Source organism: Macaca thibetana, chromosome 17 (assembly GCF_024542745.1).
Source record: "Macaca thibetana thibetana isolate TM-01 chromosome 17, ASM2454274v1, whole genome shotgun sequence".
NCBI classification, from domain to species: domain Eukaryota; kingdom Metazoa; phylum Chordata; class Mammalia; order Primates; family Cercopithecidae; genus Macaca; species Macaca thibetana.
In genome coordinates, this window is record NC_065594.1 from 74,891,219 (window position 1) to 74,915,264 (window position 24,046).

Genomic DNA, 24,046 nt, shown 5'->3' on the forward strand with positions numbered 1-24,046 from the left:
AAGCCTTGGCCATTGGCACACAGATGACCCTCATTGACCATTTTAGCTCCAGGGTTCCTGGTGGGGTCAGCTGGTCTCTCTGACTAGCACTCCAGCTTGATTTCTCCCTCCACCCAATCCTGCTTCTTCCCTCTTGATTACACAAAGATTAATCCCAATCCCAAGGCTAACTCTGTAATCAACATCCGGAACCCCAAACTCCATCTCAGAGTCTGCATCCCACATAATCAAACTGCAGCACAGACCAAAGAAGCTTCTAGGGCTTGGGGAGGATTTTTACTTGAAAATTAGTTATATTCGTAAGACTTACTTCTTCCCAACCCCTGTCTAGCTTCTGCAGAATCTTAACACTTATTTCTAAATCCTGAAATCAAATATAAAATAGTGGAAACACGGACTCTGTATGTGAATGAGTTAACCTCTGGGTTGAAAACTTCCATTTGATAAGGATCAACATATCCATTAAAACACATATAACATAGTTTGTGGAAATTAAACCATGAGTTTCAATTTTTGAGGAAAACTACTTTTCAATCTGTATTTGGGAAATAATGTAGTCCACAACTATATTATTTACCAAGTAAGATGGAAGTATTTTATTGACACACATTTACTCAATTTTCAAAGAATGAGGATTTGAGAATTAGACCATTTGGTGAATAAGTTGGGTTGAGCATAGACATGGTTTTTAGGATGAGCATTACTTGTTGAACATTCTTAGTTTTCTTTATTTCAGGTGAAAGATTTCTCTTTGCTTTTAGTAAAATATGTCCATTAGTAATGCATATCACATTTGTGGAATTATAAAGACGTTATTTTGAGCTGTGGTGGCCAGAATGTCATACAGTTTTCTAGGTAAAGGCACAGCTTGAAAACACTCTAAAACAAAATTGGTTGTGGGAAGTGACTTACACGTTCATTCAGGTGCAAAATCTAACACACTTCAGGGCATACGATTCTGAATATCATTAATCTTTTGAGACTAGGATTTGAAACAAATACCGAGATTTGAGAAGACGGGCTTCTAAAATCTCCACAGTCAAACCCTCTGAAAGAAGAACACGGATTTTCATTGCAGTACATAAGGACAAGTTAATCAGCTGATAAATTAACATTAAGTCAACTCACTAAATTGAACAATACTAAATAATAAATCTAATTCACTGACTCATTGAATTGATTAAAGTTGTTTCTTCACAAGACATCAACCACTTAAAGTGTTATTAAAAGCATCTAGCATTATTTCTGGTATTGATACACAGTATATATTTTTTAAATTACATGTTTATGGGATACATGTATTTGTTACATGCATAGAATGTGTAATGATCAAGCCAGGGTATTTGAGGGTATCTATCACCTTCAGTATTTATCATTTCTATGTGCTGGTAACATTTCAAGTCCTCTTTTCTAGTTACTTTGAAATATATAATATATTGTTGCTAACTACAGTCACCCTAGGCTGCTATTAAACATTAGAACTTCTTTCTTCTACCTGTGTTCATACCCATTAACCAGCCTCCCTCTCTCACCCACCCGCCCTTCCCAGCCTCTGGTATCTATCACTGTATTCTCTATTTCCATGAGATTAAATGTTTTAGCTCCAGTATGAGAGAACATGTGGTATTTGTCTTTCTGTTCCTGCCTTATTTCACTTAACAGAATGACCTCTAGTTCCATCCATGTTGCTGCAAATGACATGTTTCCATTCTTTTTTTTGTGGCTGAATAGTATTGCATGGTACATATATATATACCATATACAAAATTCTTTCATCCGTTGATGGACACTTAGGTTGATGCCATATTTTGCTATTGTGAATAGTGCTATGATAAACACGAGAGTGCAGGTATCCCTTTGATATACTGATGAAAGAAATATATACATTTCTTTTCCTTTGGGTAAATACACAGTTAGTGGGATTGGTGGTTTGTATGGTACATCCCTTTTTTTGGGGGTGGGGGGGACAGAGTCTTACTCTGTTACCCAGGCTGGAGTACAGTGGCGTGACCTCGGCTCACTGCAGCCTCTGTCTCTCGGGTTCAAGCAATTCTCCTGCCTCAGCCTGCCGAGTAGCTGGGATTACAGGCATGCGCCACAATGTATGGCTAATTTTTATATTTTTAGTAGGGATGGGGTTTCACCATATTGGCCAGGCTGGTCTCAAACTCTTGACCTCAGGTGATCCACCTGCCTCAGCCTCCCAAAGAGCTCAGATTACAGGCGTGAGCCACTGCGCCCAGCCATAAGGGACATCTATTTTTAGGTTTGTTTTTTTTAGAAATTTCTATACCAGGCTGGGCATGGTGGCTCACGCTTGTAATCCCATCACTTTGGGAGGCCATTTGGATATTCTCTTTTGTGAAATACCCATTCACATCTCTTATCCATTTTTCTAATTGGGCTTTCTGTGTTTTTCTTAATGAGTTTTAAGAGTTCTTTATAGTTTATGGTACTGGTTCTCAGACTTTAGCCTGCATCAGAATCACACTTAGGTTGCTCGCTTCAGTAGCACATATACTAAAATGGTAATGATACAGAGAAGATTAGTATGGCCCCTTAAAAAAAAATCACCTTAGGGCTTGTTAAAACACACATTCCTGGTCCCCACCACCAGAGTTTCTGATTTAGTAGATGTGGGGTGAGGCACAAAAATGTGCATTTCTAATGAGTTCCCAGGTGATGCGCTATGCTGCTGGTCCAGGGACCACACTTTGAGAATCATTATTTAATAGTGATTTCAGTGTAACAGCAATAGACGTTTCTTGTTAGTTTTGGACAAAGTCATCTTAAAAACCAAAACCAAAAGCAAAAACCTCAACCATTTAATACTGCTCAAGCCTGAGGCATAAGCTAATACTCTTTCTTCCTAGAAGGGTACAGATGGACTTGTTTAAATAGCCACTGCTTCAAACTGTCTGAAACCCACTGAAATCTACCCGTTAGAATATTTGGTACACCTAATTTGCCAAGAGAACCAGTTGATGATAGAAGGTATCCTTTGATCCCATATTTTTCGATCTCAGGAAAACTCATTGGCATTCATCAGCAAGAACATGAGTCAGGAATCCCTCGAAGCACAGAAATACAGATCTCTGAATGGAGATGAAAACTATCATTTATTTCAACTGAATTTAGTTTCATTAAAAAATTCTATGACAACATTAAAACAGAAACAGGATGTTTACATGACTGTCTTTAACCTCAAAAGTCCAAATAAACATATAGACATTTTGAATATAGCTAACGTTTTAACAAACCTCATTATGATCACCGTTGTAATTTCAGTCACCTAAAATACAAGCCATGATTATTAATAAACGTTTACTGTGTGTGGTTTATTGGACTGAACATTAACCATACATTTATTTCTAAGTACTAGGAGTTGAACAGCTACTACAGTCAATGTATTTTGGTCGTTAGCTGTGTGTGTGCTTTTTAAGGCTTCACTCAATAAAACATCTGTTGCTCTCTACTGATGAGTCAAAAAACTTCCTATATGAAGGACACATATGTATACAAACAAATGCACATGTGTGCATGTCTATATACATAAATGCAGTTTCAAGGAAGTGACACCTTATTCTGAGAGGTCATGAGACTCCACTTCAAAACCTTTAGTAAACTGAACTCAACATGTTACAGCCACCACCATCAAGAAAAATTAAAGACCCACAGTTCAAATAAAGTACAACAGGTCCCAGGAAGTATTGTGGTTTGTTGATTCATTCAACAGAAAGCCCAAATGACAATGCTATTAGTGGTCAGAAGTAAACTAACCTGGACAAGCTCATGAAAATGAACCCCTGGATGCATCCTGAGAACATACTCCATAATTATAGTCAATGCTTGCAACAATTTTCAGTTTGTCTCATCATGTTAGCAGAGCCTATTCATGCAATTTAGAAAGGATTTCAATAAAGCCTAAACCAAAAGGCTTACAGTCAACAGAGGGTTAGCCTTCCATAAATGAGAAATCCAAAAAAGAATGACGCCACGTATTTCAGGAATGTCGGTTAGAGGTTTGGCCTTCTTGGGAAGTGTCACAATGCTGAGTCTAAAACTGCAACAGTTACCATGTCCAAGTCATGCAACTCTAAAGGAGGATGGACGGTCACATTTGTGTCCTTCAGTATCAAAGCACCTTTAAGGGCCTCCATTTTGAGAAAGTAATATTTTCTCTTCCTTCTCTTTTAGAACATAGGATAAAATATTGTCCTTCTATCCTTTAAACATATATCCTTTTTTTTTTTTTTTTTTTTGGTGGAGAGTAAGGGTTACATACTCCCTACTACTATGTCGCAAACTTTTTCTTTTTGTTGTTCCTATTGGTTTTTAACTGTACTATTTTCTAACAAGAAGCCTTCAGAGAAAATAATGGATCCTAGTTATGTCAAAGAAAACAATGAGACAAAATGGCAACTTCACAGTCTTCAAGTAAATAGAATCCCTGATATAAATGGAAATTAACATGTAATTTTGGGGGCAGTAAAAACAAAAACAACAAAAACCTGTGACAACTTTGTCCTACTCCTTTAAAAATGAGCTTTGACTCTGTCGTTTCTTAAGGCACAAAACCTGATAGACAGCATTTAACTGGTGGCCTGCATCTCTGATTTGGATTTTAAAAAACAACTATTGACATTTAAATAAAAATAAACCATTTTGTTAGAGCTGGAGATCACTGGATAAGTTGGGAGAAATATTCAAATGAACCGGCATCTTGTATGTATAAATATTTGTTGCCAAAGTAAAAAAATTACAATGTGGTTTACATAGTCCAAAAACTAGCAGAAAACACCTTCGGAACAGACATGACGTCTTGGTTGGATTCATAGTGCTGTCTCGAAAATAGTTAAGGTCGAGGGCTGTCCATTGGAAGTGTTTGTAACCATATGGTCAGTGTGACCAATATGTGCATAATTTCTTTTGAAGTATACCTGAAAAAAAAAGAAAGAAAAAAGGCAAGCATAAAAAGAATGTTTCAAAATTTTAAAGTCCTCCTCCCTGAAACAATGCACTTCTGCGTCCACTTCTTCATGTGAAGCAGATCATATCCCTCACTGAGGCACAATTTAAGAACAGGGATGAATGTACTGTACAGAGGAATTAGCCCCACTAGAACCCTCAGCAGGGCTGGGTTGAATACCAAACAACCTGTAGATCCATTTTAGTTCCGATCACTCTGATTCATAGATATGTTTTATCTCTGTATTAAATTGATAAGCAGAATCATTTTACTGACTCAAAACCTGGAGATAAATTAAAAACAGGGTGACAAAGAGGCTGGGAAATCTAGCGTCTGCACGAGGGTTTCTCATTTTCACACATAAAATGAGCACAATAGATTTGGATGTTAATATCAAGTTGTAATCCCTGTATTTTATAAACTCTGATTGACAAGCATTGAAATGCTGGCGTATATGTATGAAACATCCCGGCGTTTAATTTGTGCGGCAAAGCAGTTATAGAGCCTATAGAAATGTGGTCTGTGGATAGTGGCCCACAATAATGAAAAGAGAAGCAAAAGCTTTAACAATGACTCCACCAAGCAACTTCTCTAAAATGTAAGATGATACCAAATAATAGGACAGTTCTTTGCCAAGTCTTTGAGTTCCTGAATTCTTGCAATTTCTAGCTGAACTAGAAGAGATACAGGTTTTCTGATAAATGTATAATCAGAACATAAAGGAAATGAAATGCTGTCAAGTTTCTCTGTTCCGCGATCATCAGTTTTTAGTAGCTGTATCGTATCTTGGTTCCTTGACAGATGCGCATAACAAAATGAAATAATGTCAAGACTTGTGAGCTCTTATCTCAAAATGTGTTTGGGTGAAAAAGGACTTCAAATGTAATTTTTTTTTTCCCCAAAGAAGAATGTGAAAAGTTTTGTTTGAGTCTTTAAAACAGAAAATGTAGCAACTATCTGAGGCTGACACGTGTCAGCTGGGTCTCTTAGTCATACGATTCTGGATCTATTTTATAAAATCTTGCTCCGAGTATATTTGTGGGTGCTGTCAACAAAGTTATCACTGGAGATAATGGGCTTCACATACAAAAAAGAAAGTGCTGAGACACCTGCCTACATATTAAGTGTACTTTCTTTTTCCCTCACTTCTTGCATGCTTGTTACTCCAGAAACATTACATATAACACACTATATATTAAAATGTCACTTAAGGAGAAAATAAATCGTCCAATAATGCTGGAATGCTACCAGAGGAAACCTGAGGCTATTTCCATTATAATGCAAGTGTTCAAAAACAAGACTTTTCAGGGGATAATTTCATATCATCTCCCTCTCCCACTTTTTTAAGCTAGCCATATTTTGTGCGGTTATAGATTTATATACTCCAAAAAGACTATTCCTTAGTGAAACTAAAAACAACCAAAAGAACAAATAGACATTCACATCACTTTCTACTGCTTGATAGCCTTCCCCAAATAGGATGCTTCCTTCTGTGTAACCCTCTTGATGTATTTTTTTATATAAAGAAAGTGTTGTTATTAGCAATTTTAAACCCAAATGGTCTTAGCTTCATGGTCTGAAATACTTAGTCAAAAACAGATCCTGTGTATATAGTCTTTGATTTGACCTTTCTTTTTCTCTTCTGCTACCAGGTTTTATAACACACTATGGGTAACAGCACAGGTGAGATAAAACATCTTTTTTACAGTGCAGGTGATGAAGGGAGTTGAGATTACTGAACCACTTTTAGCAAAGCCCTCATGTTGTAAGCTATGTCTGGGATGGACAGGTCCAGTCTCAGCTCTCTGGAGATTCATTGCTGATCCTGGAAAAATTACCTAACCACTCTCTCTACCAGCTGCCTCATCTGTAACATGAGATAACAATAGCCTACGTCACAGGAACTGATTAATGGCTACAGACAACAGATTGAAAACCTGCCGCATTAGTGTTGGGTGTCATGATGAACGCTGCACAGAGAAGTGGCCCCTAAGTACACAGAACGTGGCAGTATCGCCTGGCTTGAAGGATGAAGACAAAGCATCTAGGAAACCCTCTGGTGCATCTTTTATCTTTACAGAATCCCAAAGCTGTGGCTGAGACGATTTCAACTGAGTGAATATGGTAACCTGGGAGGCAGAAAGGCAGAACTGAAAGATCGTAGAAGTTGGAGTATGAACACCTTTGAACTGGTGGCTTTGAAAAGTTACTCAGGCCGGGCGCGGTGGCTCACGCCTGTAAGCTCAGCAGTGTGGGAGGCCGAGGCAGGCGGATCACTTGAGGTCAGGAGCTTGAGACCGGCCTAGCCAACATGGTGAAACCCCATCTCTACTAAAAATACAAAAATTAGCCAGGCATGGTGGTGCACGCCTGTAGTCCCAGCTACTCAGGAGCCTGAGGCAGGAGAATCACTTGAACCCAGGAGGCAGAGATTGCAGTGAGCCAAGATTACACCACTACACTCCACCCTGGGTGACAGAGTGAGACTCTGTCTCAAAAAAAAAATAAATAAATAAAATTTTTTTTTTTTTTTTTTTTTTTTTTTTTGAGACGGAGTCATGCTCTGTCGCCAGGGCTGGAGTGCAGTGGCGGGATCTCAGCTCACTGCAAGCTCCGCCTCCCGGGTTTACACCATTCTCCTGCCTCAGCCTCCCATGTAGCTGGGACTACAGGCGCCCGCCACCTCACCCAGCTAGTTTTTTGTATTTTTTAGTAGAGACAGGGTTTCACCGTGTTAGCCAGAATGGTCTCGATCTCCTGACCTCGTGATCTGCCTGTCTCGGCCTCCCAAAGTGCTGGGATTACAGGCTTGAGCCACCGCACCCAGCCAATAAAATTTTTTTTTAAAAGTTACTCAGCTTCTTTTATTTTAGCATTTTCATGTGTCAAAAGGGGATAATAACAGCAGGTTAGAAGGACTGTGAAGCTTAAGGGAGACAATGCCATAAGCATTCATGTTTGTGGCAAGAAGAGTATCAGTGAGTATGGGAAACCTTGTCCCTCTTTTCCTTCTTTTCTTGAGTTTGCTCCATTATAGTTCCTCTAATGTAGGTTGAAACTAAGTTCAGTATTTAAACTCTAGCTCATCAGTGAAGCCACCATAACAGAGCTAGATTTTACTAAAATCAACAGAGCAATACAAGCTCCCCCATGTGGACAAAGGAGAGCGACTGGGCTTTGATTGACACTGCATTCCTAAGATACCATCTGATGTGTTGAATTCAGGCTCAAGACCCTGTCAGTTCATTTTTACTGATATGTATGGCCCTAATTCAATCACAGTAACTCTCATGGCCTCAAGTTCATCATTTTTAAAGCCAGTCTCATTTTGGTGTACATAATTGGCTTGAATATTGTCAAAGTCAAAGAGTAATGGAGACTTAGAAAGGACTTCTGCTTTTAAGATAATGGAGTAATGAATTTTCTCTCTTTTCCCTTTCAGAAACCACTCTAAGCATCAAAGATATTCATTAATAAACAATAAGCTAAATCTTTGTGAAATCAGGAGAGCCTGAATGGTAAAGTATCATGAAGGGCTGCCATATGCAGCTGGAACCAGTGGAGCTGTGGCAAGGCTGAGAAGATGTCTATGAAGAGCCGGCCTCAACAATCATAGGAAAGTAAAGTTCTCCAGTTAACTGGAGGAACACTAAGGTATGTCAATAAACAATCAAAAAGAAACATCTTTGACCTATGTACATTGGTGAAGTCCTGACAAAAGAGAGATTGCAATTGCCCAATTCTGTAAGCTAAGGAGGAAGAAAGCCAAAACATGCATTCTCAATTTCACATACACACCCCCCCCCACCCACCCCCACCCAGCCCCCCCACCCCCCACACACACCCATACACACACACCCCACCCCCACCCCCACAACCACCCACACACCCCCACACACCCACCCACACTCCCACACACCCCCATCACACACCCATACACACCCCCCCCACACCCAGCACACCCACCCACCCACCCCCACATACCCCCACACACACCCATACCCCACACCTACCCACATACCCCCACACACACCCCCACACCCACCCACCACCCCACACACACCCACACCCCCCACTATACACCCATACATACACCCCCACACCCACCCCCATACACACTGATACCCACACCACACCCACACCCCCATACACACCCACATCCCCACCACACCCCCCCACACACACACCCCCATACACACCCACCCACACCCCCCACCACACCCCCCCATACACACACCCACCCCCCCCATGCACACCCACACCCCCCCCCACCACACCCCCCATACACACACACCCTCACATACCCACACACCCACACCCCCATACCCACACCCTCACATACCCACCCCCCACACACCCACACCCCCACCACACACCCATACACACACCCACATCGCCACACACACCCACACACCCACCACACACCCATACACACACCCACATCGCCACACACACCCACACACCCACCACACACCCATACACACACCTAGACACCCACACCCCCTCACACACACCCACACACCCACACCCCCACCACACACCCATACACACACACACACACACACACACAAACCCCCCCACCTCCCCCCTGCGACACACACAGCCTCTCTGGGTCATAAAGTACTTCTACATTAAGCACAGAAAATTCCCTTTAGCCAGAAACAAGGCCCTAGCCACAACTATCCTGCAACTATCTGGTCTAGGAAGAGTTCATTTTATTCACAGGTGAGAAGTAGGAATAATAATCATTATTATTATAATTTTAAGAGTAGTACAGGGCCTGGGAAATATACAAATAAGAAATGAAATAAGATAAACACAGGACAAATGTTGAGCACATAAACTTTATGAATATAATGTATTCAAAGAAAATGCAGCAGAATGATCAGGCTGTGCATAACAGAGATACAAAAATACAGGAAAACATGGCAGAGCAACAGAAGATGCTGAAATATGAGTTGACGGGTCAAAAGTGAAGTGGAAGAGAAAAGTGAAAATATCAAAGAAATGGGCCAGGTGCAGTGGCTCACACCTGTAATCCCAGCACTTGGGGAGGCTGAGGTGGGAGGATCACTTGAGGCCAGGAGTTTGAGGCCAGCCTGGCCAACCTAACGAAAACTTGTATCTACTAAAACTATAAGAATCAGCTGGTTGTGGTGGCACACACCTGTAATCCCAGCTACTTGAGAGGCTGAAGCATGAGAATTGCTTGAACCAGGAGTTGGAGGGTACAGTGAGCCGAGAGCATGCCACTGCACTCCAGCTTGCACAATAGAGGGAGACTCTGTCTCAAAAAAGGAAAAATTAAAAATAAATGACATTTCTACTGAAGGCAGCACGAAGATTAGCCAATGGTGAAAAAACAGTATGAGACAGGATAGGATTGAGCAAATAAACAAAATAACTAAAAGTTAATAAAGCACTAAAAAGGATTAAGGAGAAAATAGCTTTACAAAATAGACAAGGGACAGAAAACGTATACACGATAGATATTTGTAAAGAAGAGAATATAATCTAATAAAAAAAATGCAAGGATAATTCAAGTAAACTTCCAGAAACAAAAGTAAACTTGAATCAAAAGTCTGAAAGACTACACAATAATGTCTCAGGAAAACCAATGACCCTTTTAGCATACAAGAAAAAAGATCTGGCTGGGCATAGTGGCACACATCTGTAATCCCAGCACTTTGGGAGGTCAAGGTGGGAGGATGGCTTGAACCCAGGAGTTCAAGACCAGCGTGGGAAACATAGTGAGACCTCGTCTCTATGGGGGAAGAAAAAAAATTAGCCAGGCATGGTGACATGTGCCTCTAGTTCCAGCTTTAAGGGAGGCTGAGAAGGGAGCATTGCTTGAGCCAGGGAGGTTAAGGCTCCAGTAAGCTATGATTATGCCACTGCACTCCAGCCTAGACGACAGAGCAAGACCCTGTCTCAAAAAAGAAAAAAGGGGGAGGGATGGCATTGGGAGTGATATCTGATGTAAATGAGGTATAATGGGTGCTGACGAGTTGATGGGTGTAGCATACCAACATGGCACAAGTATACATATGTAACAAACCTGCACGTTGTGCACATGTACCCTAGAACTTAAAGTATAATTAAAAGAAAAAAAGAAAAAAAGAAAGAAAAAAGGCCAAGTTATGTCAAACGTGGTCATAGACGTCTCCATATGAATAGACAACACGAGAAGACCTTAGAGCAAAGGTTGTAACATACTAAATGAAAGAAGGTGTGACCCAGTAATTTTATAACTACCACTTTTTGAAAATTTTTATTTTTATGTTAAATTCCAGGATACATGTGCAGAACATGCAGGTTTGTCACCTAGGTAAATGTGTGCCATGGTATAACCACCACATTTAAATCAGAGAGGAACAAAGATTTCAGACATGCAATAACTCAGGGATTCTAAGTTCCAAGGAAACTTTCCCTTTAAGATGGTATAGAGCATTGTTTTGCAACTTTTTTTTTTCTTAAACTGCCACCCACAGTAATGGGTGGCACATTTCACTGTACATGGGGACTTGGTACACATCCACTATCTATATCTGTATCTATACTGAAAAGCATTTCAAAAAATACTACCACTACTATGAAAGATACATTGTTATTTTTCTTCTATTCCATTCTATTCTATTTTACATCTTAAAACACGCTAGTCATGATGGACCAAATTGATTTCACAGCACCACTAATGGGTTATAGCCTGAAGTTTAAAAAGTACTGAAGGATAAACTTTAGCTAACTGAAAGATGGAGAAAGTATCAGTTAAAGAAAAGTCAAAAAACAGAGGCTTAAATATATTTGAGGCTTGAAGGCAAATAGAAGAAAAACTAAGCTAAAATTTGGTGGGTAGGATGGAGAGAGAATATAAACAATTGTCATTGTTTATAATGGGGAGTCAATAAAGAAACAGCAGTTAGGCCGGGCGCGGTGGCTCAAGCCTGTAATCCCAGCACTTTGGGAGGCCGAGACGGGCGGATCACGAGGTCAGGAGATCGAGACCATCCTGGTTAACATGGTGAAACCCCGTCTCTACTAAAAAAAAAGTACAAAAAACTAGCCGGGCGAGGTGGCGGACGCCTGTAGTCCCAGCTACTCGGGAGGCTGAGGCAGGAGAATGGCGTGAACCCGGGAGGCGGAGCTTGCAGTGAGCTGAGATCCGGCCACTGCACTCCAGCCTGGGTGACAGCGCGAGACTCCGTCTCAAAAAAAAAAAAAAAAAAAGAAACAGCAGTTAGAGGAAACAAAAGGAACACATACAAAACAATATTCAAAGAAGCAAAAATAATCTACAAATTAAAAGGTAAAAATGAATACAAAAAAACTGAAAGCATAACATGACAGAACTAAGACAAAACATACTTATAATCTCAACAAATGTAAATGTACTAAAATCATCTATTAAAAACAAAGGCTAAGATTAAATCTCAGCATAAAACCTAACCACGTCATCTACAGGACATACACTTTTGGCTATTCAAAGACAATCCCATATATACCAGACAAAGAAAAGTAAAAGCATGCGACCCAATCTAGTTTTGAACCAGCGTGGATTTAGGACCAAAACCATTACATGAATCAAAGACAGGCATGTTAAAATGGCAGGAAATATAACCCATAGTGGAAACCTAAGTTATGAACATCTGTGGACTGAAAACCATAGCATCAAAATTACCAAAACAAAAACGACAGGTAATACAGAGAGAAATATGTACAGTATGAAACTAATTCACCTCTAGATCCAAGTCACAGAAAATAAACCAATACAAATAAGGATTAATAAGAATGTAATTAACAAAGTAGAACTAATTAAACCTTATTAAACTCTATACCTTAAACAGATAACATCATCTTTTCAATGCCCAAAGAACATCCAGAAAAACTAGGACACAAAGAAAATTCGAAATGGATAGAAAGGGTATGGATGACATACAATGAAAATGAAACTGATGAGTAAAACAAAAAAAATGAACAGAAAAAACAAACCCCTACCCACCAAAAAGTTTTAAAAACTTCCCTCTTCAATAATTTCTGGGGCAGAGAAAATTAAAATCCAAAATTGCAGAATATATAAATAAAGAATAAACTATGAATGAAAGTACTACATATCAAAACCTATAGAATACGGAAATTCACAGCGTTAAAATACTAAGGAAAAAAGAACGAATACAAATGCATTCAAGAAGAAGCAACAAGAAAAACCAAAAAACGAAGGCAGTAAAGATAAAAGCAGGAACTGACCAACTGGAAAACAGAATATAAACTAGTAAATAAATCTGATAAGTCATTCACCAGGAAAAAAACAATAGCTAACTTAATTGGAAGTTAATTGGGAACAGTGAAAAGTACAGAGTGGAAAAAGTATAAATACTAGGTAGCCATTAAAAAAATGAGGTAACTGGCCGGGCACGGTGGCTCACCCCTGTAATCCCAGCACTTTGGGACGCCAAGGCGGGTGGATCACCTGAGGTCAGGAGTTCAAGACCAGCCTGGCCAACATGGTAAAAACCCGTCTCTACTAAAAATACAAAAAAATTAGCTGGGCATGGTGGTGGGCGCCTGTAATCCCAGCTACTTGGGAGGCTGAGGCAGGAGAATCACTTGAACCCAGGAGATGGAGATGGCAGTGAGTTGAGATTGCACCATTACACTCCAGCCTGGGCAACAGGAGTGAAACTGCTTTATATATATATATATATATGTATATATATACACACACACATACACACACACACAGCTAATAAAAAATATACATATATAATAAAATGAGGTAACTATATGTATTGATATAATATGGAATATAATATTAAGTGAAAAAAACATAAAAAATAGCTATCATTTTGTGCTCAAAAACCAGAAAAGCTATATATGCACATGTGCTTGTTTATGCACAGAATACATCAACAAAACTGGAGAAGATGGTGCCAGGGCTGAAACCTGGCAGAGGAACTGCCTGATGAAGGGCAGGAGTGGCAGAGTGACTTACTTTTTACTTATTAAAGTTTTTTGCAAAACTATCAACGCTTTGAATTTTGTAACATGAGCATATATCACTTGGTAAGCTGATTCTTAAAAATAATTTGTAATTATTTAGTCTATAAAGCTACAAAACTTTGGATACTTCTTTTGCTATTACTGGGAGTTAAGAGTTCAGTCTATAGTCTTAAAAAATTACTGAGCTTTTCTCATCAATAGCCAGAATTTGCTTATATTTATAAAATGTCTTATATTCTTTGAATCACTTAAACATACACTATCTCATTTAATACATGTTAACAGTGAAGAAACCAAAGCAGTACTGCAATCCTGGCATGACAGGTGAGGCCTTTGAGGCTCACAGGCCTTGGGTGGCTTCTGTAAGGCCATTGACTGCTAATTGTCTCCTCTACCTATTCAAACAGGCCGCAGGCTCCTAGGATCCAGGATGTCAGGATTTCATATCTATCTATGTATCTATGTATCTATCTATCCATCCATCCATCCATCCATCCATCCATCCATCCATCCATCCATCCATATTTTTTTCTGAGATGGAGTCTTGCTCTGTCGCCCAGGCTAGAGTGCAGTGGTGTGATCTAGGCTCACTGCAACCTCCATCTCCTGGGTTCAAGTGATTCTCCAGCCTCAGCCTCCCGAGTAGCTGGGATTACAAGCATGCACCACCATGCCTGGCTAATTTTTTAATTTTTAGTAGAGATGGCATTTCACCATGTTGACCAGGCTGGTCTTGAACTCCTGACTTCAAGTGATATACCTGTCTCAACTTCCCAAAGTGCTGTGATTACAGGTGTGAACCACCATGCCTGGCCAGGATTTCGTAACTTTTGAGTTTATCTGGGGATTTCATAGGTGGATAAAATGGTACCTCTGTTACTCACTGGGAACCTCAAATTCGGTCTGCTTCATCAGGGAAGACAATGATTGACATTCACCCTGTGTTATGAGCTGATTTGCATCCCCCTAAATTCCTATGTTGAAGTCCTAACCCCCAAGTACATCAGAATGTAACTGTATTTGGAGAAAGTCTTTAAAGGTGTAATTAAGTTAAAATGAGGTCTTTAGGGTGGGCCCTGATCCAGTATGACTGGTGTCCTTACAGAAAGAGGTGATTAGGACACAGGCATACACAGAGAAAAGACCCCGTGAACACACAGCCATCTGCAGGCGGAGGTTGCAGTGAGCAGAGATCGTGCCACTGCACTCCAGCCTGGCAACAGAGCAAAACTCCATCTCAAAAAAAAAGAAAGAAAGAAAGAAAGAAAATATGTTCCTATATCTAACGGTATTTCTGTATTTCTGTATTAAAGATTTATCCAAGTAAAACGTAGGTTGCCTTCAGTTCCTATTTCATCTCATCCTCCATAGAAGTGAGGAACTGTCCTTTCCACTGTCTGTGGGACATTTCTGTGAATCTAGCGCAGAAGTATAAGAACAGAAACTGCTGTGGGTTAAGCCACCTAGTCTGTGCTACTTTGCTATGGCAGCCTGAGCAAACCAGTGCACCCTTCAGCACCCTGAAATGTAATTATGTAATTGTAATTTAAAATGTAATTTTAATTTAATTTAAAATATTAAAATACTTCCTGAGTCATCTGCAAAGGTCAGTCAAAACAGAGACTCAGCTTTGCTTGCACCAGCATTTTCAGGAAAGCAGCTACGTGGTCAAGAATACGTGACTTGGAAGTACCTTTTCCCAGATGTTGAGTTTTCTTTCCAACAAATGAATTCTAATCTGTGAGAGCGAAAAGCTTGTTGATTTAGACTAATCCTCATGGTGTTACAGTTGTGAATGATGCATTGATATTTGATGCTTGCACATTTAAAAGGCTGACACTCTGACAGCTTGTTCTCCTAAGAGGACCAAGTGTATGCAGAAATGTCAAGAAGATATTCAACTTGGATGAGAATCAAGCTGTTTATTTCCTTATGTTTTTCTGTAGAGGTGACCTGAGCCAGCGGTTAGGCAGGACTAAAATCCAGGAAGGAAATTCTGCCACTGTGTGAATTTGGGCGACTAGCTGCATCTTGGATACCAAATGAGACAAGGAGCAGCATTTTCAGGCTTGACACAGAACACGAACATCAGCCTTCTGCCTTCTGTTCTCCACAGACCAGCTCTGTGTCCACATGAGGACTCATGACCCAACATCCTCGTCAATACAGTAGGACTTACAGACTGCTGTGAGGATTAAGTAGAATCATACATGCAAGAACTATGTAAACAATGTAAAATAAATTATTAAAACTACACGAATGTAAGTTATCATTAATATTGTTGAATTAGATGGAAAATTACTGGACCAGTAATCGAGATTTCAAATTCTATGACTAATGTCCCTTTCTACATGTATGTTATGCTTGCATTAAACATTGATTTAAAAAAAGATTCCTAATTCTGTCTCTGCTATAAATTAGTCTGGGCCCACTTACTTCTTGGGGCCTTAGTTTCCTCATCTGTAAAACAAAGGTGAACTGTATTGTGTTAGTTGGAACATGCTAAAATTCTATGACCTATTTCTTACTACTCCATGTCTTGATAATACATAACATATTTTTTAAATGGGTATTTTGATATATAGATAGGGACACATCTCTTTGATGTGAAATGCCTAAGGTACCAAAGAACAAAAAGGGTTTTTGAGGTTCCTGGCTCTTTTGTGACTAGATTATACAGGGAATCCCAAATGATTTATCGGGTTTTATGAGGGAAACTTTGGCTGGGAGACACTCTAGAAGATAAAAGTATTCTGTAAATTTCAGGTATAAAAGAAATACAGGGCTCCAAGTACAGCTTCCCCCTTGTGTGATTCCCCCAATGTGAATCACATTGATTCCCCCAGTGTGATTCTTACGAAAATTCAGAACACAGTTTTGTCGACCCTAAAGCCAGGCTTGAATCTGGACTCTGCCTATAATTCTGCTAGCTACGAGATCGTGGGCAATTTCTTTCCCTCTCTATGTCTCAGCCTCTTAAACAGGCATAATGAGAAGTGCACAGTGCCTGTCTGCCACATCTCATCATCATCATCACCATCATCACCATCAGGGCTCAGTACATCAATCAAATCTCTGCTCTGCTCTCTTCTTTGGTTTATATTATCAATGACTAGGGGCATGTTTAACGTATTTGTTAGTGCCCAGCGTAATACTGTGCACAGAAAGGCATTGACAGAACCATTTTGAGGATGAACGCAGGATTCAAAGAAATGTCCCACAGACAGTGGAAAGGACAGTTCCTCACTTCCATGAAGAATGAGATGAAATAGGAACTGAAGGCAACCTAGGTTTTACTTGGATAAATCTTTAATACAGAAATACTGTTAGATATGGGAACATATTTTCTTTTTCTTTCTTTCTTTTTTTTTTTTGAAACGGAGTTTTGCTCTGTTGCCAGGCTGGAGTGCAGTGGCACGATCTCGGCTCACTGCAACCTCCGCCTCCCAGGTTCAAGCAGTTCTCCTGCCTCAGCCTCCTGAGTAGCTGGGACTACAGACGCACACCACCAGGCCCAGCTAATTTTTGTATTTTTAGTAGAGATGGGGTTCACCATGTTGGCCAGGATGGCCTTTATCTCTTGACCTTGTGATCCACCCACCTTGGCTTCCCAAACAAAGTGCTGGGGTTACAGGTGTGAGACACCATGACTGGACTTTTTTTTTTTTTTTGGAGATGGTGTCTCTCTGTCGCCCAAGCTGGAGTGTAGTGGCACGATCTTGGCTCACTGTAACCTCCACCTCCCGGGTTCAAGTGATTCTCCTGCCTCAGCCTCCCAAGTAGCTGGGATTACAGGCGTGCGCCACTACACCCAGCTGGTTTTTTTATTTTTAGTAGACATGTGGTTTCACCATGTTGGCCCCTATTTTCTTATTCTGTTGTTTGTAATAGATATTTAAAATATTACATACAAACAAGCAACTTTATTCTACCTACAGTATTGAAAACCTGAAAAATATAGAAAACAATGAAGAAGGAAAATCACACCCATATTATAATGCCTACAGATGAACAGTTTTGATGGGAGCCTCACCATGTACTGCTAGAAGTCTCATTCCACCCTAAGCCAAGAACATCGGATGTTCCTTCCCTCCCTCCATCAATACAACTCTTACCTCACAGAATTTTAAGAAAGAATTACAGGTGACCACGTGACATCTGGCTAAGTCCCTTAAATCAAACTGCGGTTATCACATCTGTAGAATGAGATACTTCCACATCACCATTGTTGGAAAGAGATCATGTAGCCTGCGTGTCTTTAATGCCTTATAAACATACTTCAAGGATTATTCAGGCTATAACTGCAACATATCATAAATTCTTGATTTGTCCTGATGGCAATAACATCTTGTTTTTTTTTTTTTTGGAGACAGAGTTTCGCTCTTATTGCCCAGGCTGGAGTGCAGTGGTGTGATCTTGGCTCACCACAACCTCCGCCTTCCGGGTTCAAACGATTTTTCTGCCTCAGCCTCCTGAGTAGCTGGGGTTACAGGCATTCGCTACCACTCCTGGCTAATTTTTGTATTTTTAGTAGAGACGGGATTTCTCCATGTTGGTCAGGCTGGTCTCAAACTCCCGACCTCAGGTGATCTGCCTGCCTCGGCCTCCCAAAGTGCTGGGATTACAGGCATGAAGGCCTGGCAATTGCATTTTATAGAAGGTAGAGGAAGCGTATGGGCTATATGGGCCTAATTCTAAACAATGAAGAATGAGGGGGAAACCCAGGGCAACAGTGAGAGTATTATGTAGGAATTTTCTTTACAAATAATAAAACAGAAACTTGGCCGGGCGCGGTGGCTCACGCCTGTAATCCCAGCACTTTGGGAGGCCGAGGCGAGCAGATCACAAGGTCAGGAGATCGAGACCATCCTGGCTAACACGGTGAAATCCCGTCTCTACTAAAAAATATAAAAAATTAGCCCGGCGTGGTGGCGGGCGCCTGTAGTCCCAGCTACTCGGGAGGCTGAGGCAGGAGAATGGTGTGAACCCGGGAGGCGGAGCTTGCAGTGAGCCGAGATCGTGCCACTGCACTCCAGCCTGGGTGACAGAGCAAGACTCTGCCTCAAAAAAAAAAAAAAAAAAAAAAAAAAAAAAAAAAATATATATATATATATATATATATATATATATATATAACAGAAACTAGAAACCAAAAGCAATCTAGGTAGGTCTAAGTAGAACATTTTCTAGGTAGATCATTCTACAACAATAAACAATAGCCCACACATTTTGCTCAAACTCTTAAATCTCCTGTATGTACCTCAACAGCATTTGCCTATCAGTAAGAATGAAATGCAGTGGGTCTGCAGAACATAAGTACTATGTGCTCTATGCCTTTTTCTATGAGAATCTGAACCCATAGAGTCTACATGTGTAAAAAGTCTGGTCTAACACCTTTCTGCTTGGGCACACGGCACGCACACGTATGTGCACACACTTGACCCCCCAACCCCTACCCGCTTCTGCCAACTCTTTGCAGACCTGACTTCAACCCGGGACGTGCCATTAAGGCCCAGTCGTGAAGCTTTGTCTCTGCAGGCTTATAATTGAAAAGGGTACACAGTGCTTGTTACCATACCCACGGTGCCAAATTGTGCGGAAGGAGCTGCTGAGACAAACTTTAATTACAACTCCCTGGAGCACGCTCACCTGTTTTGCTGTTTCAGTGAGGGCCGCGGCTTCTGCCTTGCCCAGTTGTTGCACCATCTTGTAAAATAGGCTCTCTTTATTTTGTAGCAAAACATATGGCTCATCATATTCTTTCAGTCTTCCTGAATCTAAAACCTGTTAATCAGCAGAAAGAAACCCATTGAAACACGATGTTTTGCAGTAACATATTATAACAGAGACAATATTTCCGAAAGGGGCAGGAGAGGGAGAGAATCTGTTTGGGTGGTAGGCCTGGATGGTGTTTAAATGGTTTGATTACCCTGTTTTACCAAGCAAAGAAAGGCCTAACCTGACCTTTTATTACTATAATGTTATAGGAAAGGAAGAAAATGAAAGTTCTAGACTATTATTCTGGGCACTCAGCAGTCCTGTGGCATTTTATATTCTGCCAAAGGCATTTTGGGTTCTTATCATTACTTAGTGCTTTTAACTCTCAGACTCTCAGCATTGAAGGGTATTTATACATATGATCAGAGTTGGGAAACTTCTTGATTTAAGAAAGTCAAATTCAGTTTATCTAAAAGGTAGGGTAATGTCATAAAAAACAGATGGGAAAGACCCGACAGTAAATTAATTGCTGAGCCAGTTTCATAGACTCTAAGCAATATTTGGAAAAGAAGTAAATGCTTCTGGAATTTCTTTAAGGTTCTAGAACATGTCAGCTGCTAAGAGGGGCTAAACTCTGGATGGTGAGGTTAAGGTGCATTCTGAAATCGGCTCTGGGTGTACTTTATTATTCCGAGAGAGAAAGGCTGGCCAAAAAAGCTGTTACCTAAGCAGCTTTAGCATAATTGCTCTCTGCACAGAAGAAATCTCTAGAAATCCACTTTTCTCTTTGGATAAGACTAAAGAAGCGATTAAGAAATTGAGCTCCAAATTCCTGTGATCACAGCCCACATGACACATGAGGCAGCCCAATCTGCATTGCTGAGGGCGGAATATCTGTTTTCCCAATCACCTTTCTTTGCTTCTTTAGCTGCTTGCCTTTTAGCTGCTTTATTGCTCATTAATATGTCCACTGGAAATTGAAAGAGGGAGGAAGGGGCTCTTAACTCTGCATTTCTACTTATTAGTGGCTTTGGTTAATGGTTTCAGAGGGAAGAAAGAGTCTGAACAATTGGCCCAAATGACGTACCTAAGAAAACAGTTCTGATGTTAAGTGGCACTTAGTTCTTCATTTAGGCCACATTTAGAGTAAATTTATCTTAAGAGAATATGCTGAACCTCCAAGCAGGACACAGGATGTTTTTCTACATGTAGACATTGCAGTTAATTCCGTCCCATGGTATTTAATCGGACACATTTATTAAGCCTCATAAAGGGCATTTTCCTGTTAATCTTTTGTTTACTACTGTGAATCACTGCTAAGGGCAGCTTTCTCAAAAGAGTTCGAGAATAATTGAATCTGTCACATCCACATAATAATTAAAATGTCCTATAATTTGGCATGCCAATTTAGATACCCCAAATGTGTAATTTTCCTTAAGCATAGCATTACAGAGCATAACCACTCCTCCTGATGATGAAGGAAAAAATCTGCAATTTAAAAATACAGGTCTCTCTAACACTAAAGACTAAATAGATAAGTGAATCAAATTACTTTCTAAAATGATGAAGTTTTAGTCTGCAAAAGCAACAAGTAAACTTTTAAAAATTATTCCCACAGAGTTGATAGCGAGTGAGTTCTCTGTAAAGACTCTACATAATGTTTAATGGAAAGAAAGTCCTACTACTATTTGGTCCTTGTCCAAATTCCTACTAAATTTATTCACATTTGAGTGACTAGTAAATCTTTCCAGATTCCCTCTCATTGTCTGAAAACACATGAATGCCACTGAGACCAGGAGTTCTCAAAACTGACCAGAATCTAAAAAGGCAGAGCCAGGAAAAAGCATTATTATTATTAGATTAATAATAAAAATGACAAAGATCATTTTGGTCAAAATACTTTAAGCTTTATAAATATCAACAACTTAGCAATGGCATTTTATTTGTTAGGAGAGTTTTTGAGTTTGGGGGTGATAGAACCACAACCTTAATAATTTATTAGAACTTAAAATTTTAACTTCTATAAGGTTTCACACTTAAAAAATATAAAATAAAACCGACCTCTTTAATGCTTTTTTGATATTCATTAAAACAAAATATAGGCCAGGTGCAGTGGCTCCCACCTATAATCTGAGCACTTTGGGAGGCCAAGGCAGGCAGATCACTTGAGGCCAGGAGTTCAAAACCATCTTTACTAAAAATACAAAAATTAGCTGGGCATGGTGGTGTGCAACTGTAGTCCCAGCTACTCAGGAGGCTGAAGCATGAGAATCACTTGAACCCAGGAGGTGGAATCACTTGAACCCAGTGAGCTGAGATGTGCTACTGCACTCCAGCCTGGGTGACAGAGTGAGGCTCTGTCTCAAAAAAAAAAAAAAAAAGAAAAAGAAAAAGAAAAAGAAAAAAAACCCCCAAAAAACCAAAATAATCCCCAAAATGTAGTATCTTATAATGAACTGGATTATCATAGCTACAGATGAATTCGCAAGATTTGAGACATGGCATCTTTGGCATATAAATATGACCTAACAAAGAGTATGGCTACCATAAAAATCAATGAAAGCACCCCATAACTAAAATATCAGTTTGTGAACTGGAAAAGGAAAATAAAATGGGTTGAACATGCTCTGCTTTTACAATCATCACTGCAAACTCCCAAAATAGAATGGATAAGGTAATTTCTTTCCTTCCATCCATTCATGCAATATTGAGTGAATGTCTATTTCCAAAGTACTGTTTTAGGAATGGGTGATTTAAAGATGAGCAAGAAACAGTCTATCAAGATGCTGACAGCCAGAGATATAGATGGAAGTGCAAATAAGTTAAACAACTTAGCCTAGGCTGCACAAATTAGGAGACGGCAGAGCTGGAATTTGAACCCAGGTGTAAACCTGTCTTCTTCCCTCTTCATGTGAGTTCCCAGAGGTACATTTTTATTTACTTTCAGTTTCTTTGTTTTCAGAAGTAAAATATGGGCAATGAGAACTATAAACAGTCAATTTTTTAAGACACCTTTTTATTTGGATAATAACTTTGCATATTTTAAGAAAAATATGCCTGCAAGCATAAAAAATTCACCTATTCACTTTCCACTGCAATTGGAGTCCTATTACACCCAGGACTCAGTTTTTTACTGTGTGCCTGGCATATGCTCACAGAAAAAGAAGATAATTGTTTTTTTTTTTTTTGAAATAGAGTCTCACTCTGTCACCCAGACTGGAGTACAGTGGTGCGATCTCAGTTCACTGCAACCTCCACCTCCTGGGCTCAAGCGATTCTCCAGCCTCAGCCTCCCAAGTAGCTGGGACTACAGGTGCACGCCATCAAAGCCCGGCTAATTTTCGTTTTTTGTAGAGACGGGGTTTCGCCATGTTGCCCATGCTGGTTTTAAACTCCTGAGCTCAAAGCGATCCTCCCAGCTTGGCTTCCCAAAGTGCTGGGATTACACGTGTGAGCCACCACACGTGGCCCAAGAAAACAAACTTCATTAAAGTTTCAGGATTAATAATGAGCAAGTGACACTCGGCCAGAACACATTGGAGGAAAATGAACTTTCATGAATTGCTGAATTTATTCAGCACACATTTATTGCACACTTTCTGCATTCATGTCATTGTGCTAGATGCTGTGGAAGAGGCAGAAATGGGTAAGTCCCAGCCCCTGCTTTTAGGAAGCCTACACTCAAAAAAAATAAAAAATAAAAAATAAAGACAGAAGAAAACACTCAAGTGACTAGAATAGCAGAAAAAAGGCAAAACAAGCGGGAGTTCAGCAGCAGCAGAAGCCACCACTGGCCAAAATTTCTGGGGAGGAGCTTCAGGGAGGAGAAGATAGCAAACTGGCCCTTGAGGAATGGACACACTTGGACACACAGAAATGGTGGTGGAGGTGAGGGATGGGAGGACAGTGGTCATTCCAGACACCAAGAGGTCTGACAGCCCACTGATCACTTCCTCAAGGGCAGGGTTATGTGACTGCTCTGGTTCACTGTTGCATCTCCAAGGCCTGGCATTGCACATGACGTGTAAGCAGGCACCCCATGCACACTGGCTAAAAGTTAAATACAAAGGAAGTGAAATTCGGGGCACGATTGAGTGACTGACCAGTGGTGCAGTCTGGTAAGACCACAGAGTGAGGTCCAGCAGAGAAAGAGTCTAGCTGGCCCTGGGAAACAGATAAGGAAGGAGGTATAGGGATGCCAGGATTCAGGCTATAGCCTTGGAGGACCACATGCCTCAAGTTGATGGCTATAGAGAAGAGAGAGAAAAGTGAAAAGGAGACATAGCAGGAATGAGGGCTAAGGCTTGACTCCAGATTAAATACTAGAAAAGAGAAAATAAGGAACAATCAAATGCTACAAGG

The 24,046-nt window shown here is 40.2% G+C and overlaps 2 protein-coding genes and 1 non-coding gene across 8 annotated transcripts in view; 2 read left to right on the top strand and 1 right to left on the bottom strand.

Moving 5' to 3' along the window:
- CLDN10 (claudin 10) overlaps positions 1 to 24,046 on the top strand; it is a 1,179,064-nt gene that overhangs the window by 604,824 nt on the left and 550,194 nt on the right. The gene's annotated exons all lie outside the window — the stretch shown is intronic.
- Positions 2,497 to 2,602, top strand: LOC126940954 (U6 spliceosomal RNA). The gene has a single exon (XR_007721010.1). It is a non-coding gene; the product is annotated as a U6 spliceosomal RNA (small nuclear RNA).
- ABCC4 (ATP binding cassette subfamily C member 4) overlaps positions 3,101 to 24,046 on the bottom strand; it is a 286,254-nt gene continuing 265,308 nt past the window's right edge. For all 6 annotated transcript variants that reach the window (XM_050766536.1, XM_050766539.1, XM_050766537.1 and 3 more), the window contains 2 exons: positions 19,616 to 19,750; positions 3,101 to 4,940 (listed from right to left, as the gene is read on the bottom strand). In XM_050766536.1, the coding sequence (XP_050622493.1) occupies positions 4,833 to 4,940; positions 19,616 to 19,750 (243 nt within the window). In that variant the 3' untranslated portion in view covers positions 3,101 to 4,832. The remainder of the gene's footprint in view (positions 4,941 to 19,615; positions 19,751 to 24,046) is intronic.